Source organism: Phascolarctos cinereus, unplaced genomic scaffold, assembly GCF_003287225.1.
Source record: "Phascolarctos cinereus isolate Bilbo 61053 unplaced genomic scaffold, phaCin_HiC Scaffold_2;HRSCAF=192, whole genome shotgun sequence".
NCBI lineage: Eukaryota > Metazoa > Chordata > Mammalia > Diprotodontia > Phascolarctidae > Phascolarctos > Phascolarctos cinereus.
Window position 1 is genome coordinate 294,374,488 of NW_027555625.1, and position 2,813 is coordinate 294,377,300.

Sequence of the window (2,813 nt, forward strand, 5' to 3'; positions counted from 1 at the left end):
AGATTATCTAATTATGCCCTTTTTGCAAATAGGGAAATTGAGGAATGAGAATAATTTGGCTAAGGTCACATCATTAGTAAGGAGAAAAGCTGGGGCCTGTACTCTAGTCTGGGGCTTGAATTCCAATTCCAGTATTTCCCAGACCTTCCCTCAGTCATGCAGTGGCACACACTTCATATACTCAGTAGCTCATGCAATTACACAGTCACAAATGGATTTGAGGCACATTTGCTTTATTAGAATCATCAGGGTCTATGATCATCCCTGCTGGGGGACTTCTTGTGGCCTAGGATCTCTATAGGAGCTGAGCTGGGCCCAGAGTAGGTGTGAGGTGAGCAGAACTGGCAGTTACTTGGATGTTGTCTAGAGGAAACCCAGGGGTTCGTTATTCATGCTAAACGAAGGTAGGTTTAGTCTTTCCAAGCATTCACGACTTAGGCTGGTGTTTGTCTGGGGAGAGAGAAAGGATAGGATATAAACCAGAGTCAAGGAGGGGCTTTGAGAATGGTCCTATGCACCACCCCCAGCTTATCCCCCAAATCTGAACCCTGTGAAAGTGTTCTGTCCCTCTGGGTTGCAGGTTAGAGTGTGGAGGGGAATAGGACTTACCCCTTACTATCTGGACTGGGGATGGGGAGAATAGGGCTTCTGGGTTGGGATCTTGTTTATGGGGGGGCGGGGTGAAGCCTTATGTGACAGGGTTGATGGTGGGTAGAGACAAGGTTCTTGGGATTCTCTTTTTGGTGGAATTTCCTTGTAACCACATGTTCGGTGGTTAGTCTGGAGTCTGGCCTCCCCCGTGTCCTTCCTCTCAGCCCCAACTGTAGCTGCTTCTTTTTCTAGGCCTCCAAGATCATGGCTGGGATGAATACCAGGGATCTCAGGGTGAGTGGGCGGAGGTTGGTAGGCTGGGATGGATAGGGTCAAGGAGTAAAGAAGAACCCAATAAGCCTTGGAAGCCTGTGGCTGATTCCCTTGATCCCTGTTGTCTCTGTTTTTTGTTGTCACCATTTGAGGCAAATCCTATACTTCCTTATAAGACACATGCCCTATGTATGTCATTGTGCATGTGTGACATATGTCAATTGTGTCAGGGGTGGGAGTGAAGGAAGTCTGGCCACTTGGAACTGAGGGGAAGGAAGGGAACTTTTCCTACTAGGAGTGATGCATCCAATAACGTTTTTTGAAGGAATTTTCTTGATAACACTCCTGTATCTTTTTGAAGGCTTGAATCTCAGCTGGAGTAGGTCCATATTTGGAGAGGTCCATTTCTAGCAGCACAGGATTCCGTAATACCAGGACAGTGAAAGTGACGTAAAATCCAAGGCAGCCTTCAGCTACGAACACAAACAGGAAGCATCCATGGTTAGGATTTAACTGGAAACCCATCCTCAGAGGTGGTCAGAGGATCAGGGGGCCACAGGAGGTCTTTCGTATGTCCATGACCCCTTAATCCTACCCATGGAGCTGTGATCCTTTACCCAGAGACTCCTTTTCATTTGGATTGTCTGTATGTCCCCACAAACCTTTCATGCAGTAGTGAAATGGAATTGGAGTCAGGAGACTTGAATGTCAACCTGGCTTCCAGACTCATCACTCAACTGAAAGTTCTCTCTGCAAGGTCACCAGTGATCTCCCAAACTGCAAGATCCTTTGGTCTTTCTATCTTGCCCTCTCTGGAGCATTTAGTATGCTCTCACTTAAGCTCTCTTTCTGGATATTCTCTTCTCTCTGAATTTGCATGACATGGGTCTCTGTGGGTTATCCTTCTATCTTTCTGACTGCTCCTTCTCCCCCTCCTTTGCTGGTTCATCATGCATATGATGATGCTCGCTCCCTGAGTTTGTCCTTGACCCTCCTTTTTCTTCTTTTCTCTTTATAGTCTCTCACTTGATGATGTCATCTACTTCCATGGGTTCCATATGCAGATGAATCTATGCAGATGACTCTCAAACCTATCTCTGTAACCTTAATTTCTCTCGAGCTTCTGTTACAGATCTCCAACTGACTAGTAGACGTGTCAAATCAAACTGGATGCATTTCAAACTTAACATCTCCAAACCCTTTTCTCTCACTGCCCCCCCACCCCTCCCAATCTTCCAAACTTCCCTGTTTATGTTGAGAGCATCATTATCCTTTGGTCACTTAGATTTGTGACTTCATCATTATCCTTGATGAGTTGTTCTCACTCACTCCAAATATTCAATTAGTTTCTAAATCTTGTTGTTTCCACTCCCAACATCCATTGCATCTGACCCATTTTCTCAATTCACATGTTTGCCACCTAGATTCAAACCTCATGACCTCTTTTTTTGGACTATTGCAATGGGATGCTACTTGGTCTCCTAGCTTCAAATCTCTCCCCATTCCAATCCATCCTCCGTATAGCTAATAAATTGATTTCCCTAATGCACGGCAGCTACTGTGTCACTTTTGTACTCAGTCAATAAGCATCTATTACTCAACAAGCCACAGTGGCCCCCTATTGCTTTAGGATCAGTTATAAATTTCTTTGACTTTTAAAGGCCTTTATAAGCTGGCCTCAACCTCTCTTTCCAATTATTCTTCCCTTTCTTGCACTCCAATGCCCAGTCAGACTGGTCTTCTTCCTGACCTTACATCTCTATATCCTGGCACTGATTACTTTGGTAATATCTTAATATCACTTAATATCTTTGTACCGTACTTGTTACTTATTTTGTTTGTACCTTGTATATCCTTATATATGTACATATTGTCTCCCCCCCTGCCCCAAGAAAGAAGAGAGGAAAAAATAGAATGTGAACAGAGACTTAGAATGAAGGCAGGGACTA

The 2,813-nt window shown here is 44.5% G+C and overlaps 1 protein-coding gene across 1 annotated transcript in view; it reads right to left on the reverse strand.

Moving 5' to 3' along the window:
* Positions 1-216: 216 nt before the first annotated feature.
* The window catches only part of SCGB2B2 (secretoglobin family 2B member 2), a 4,273-nt gene continuing 1,676 nt past the window's right edge, over positions 217-2,813 (reverse strand). Inside the window, 3 exon segments of the mRNA XM_020984924.2 lie at positions 217-450; positions 1,157-1,191; positions 1,194-1,337. Of these exon segments, the coding sequence (XP_020840583.2) occupies positions 364-450; positions 1,157-1,191; positions 1,194-1,337 (266 nt within the window). The 3' untranslated portion in view covers positions 217-363.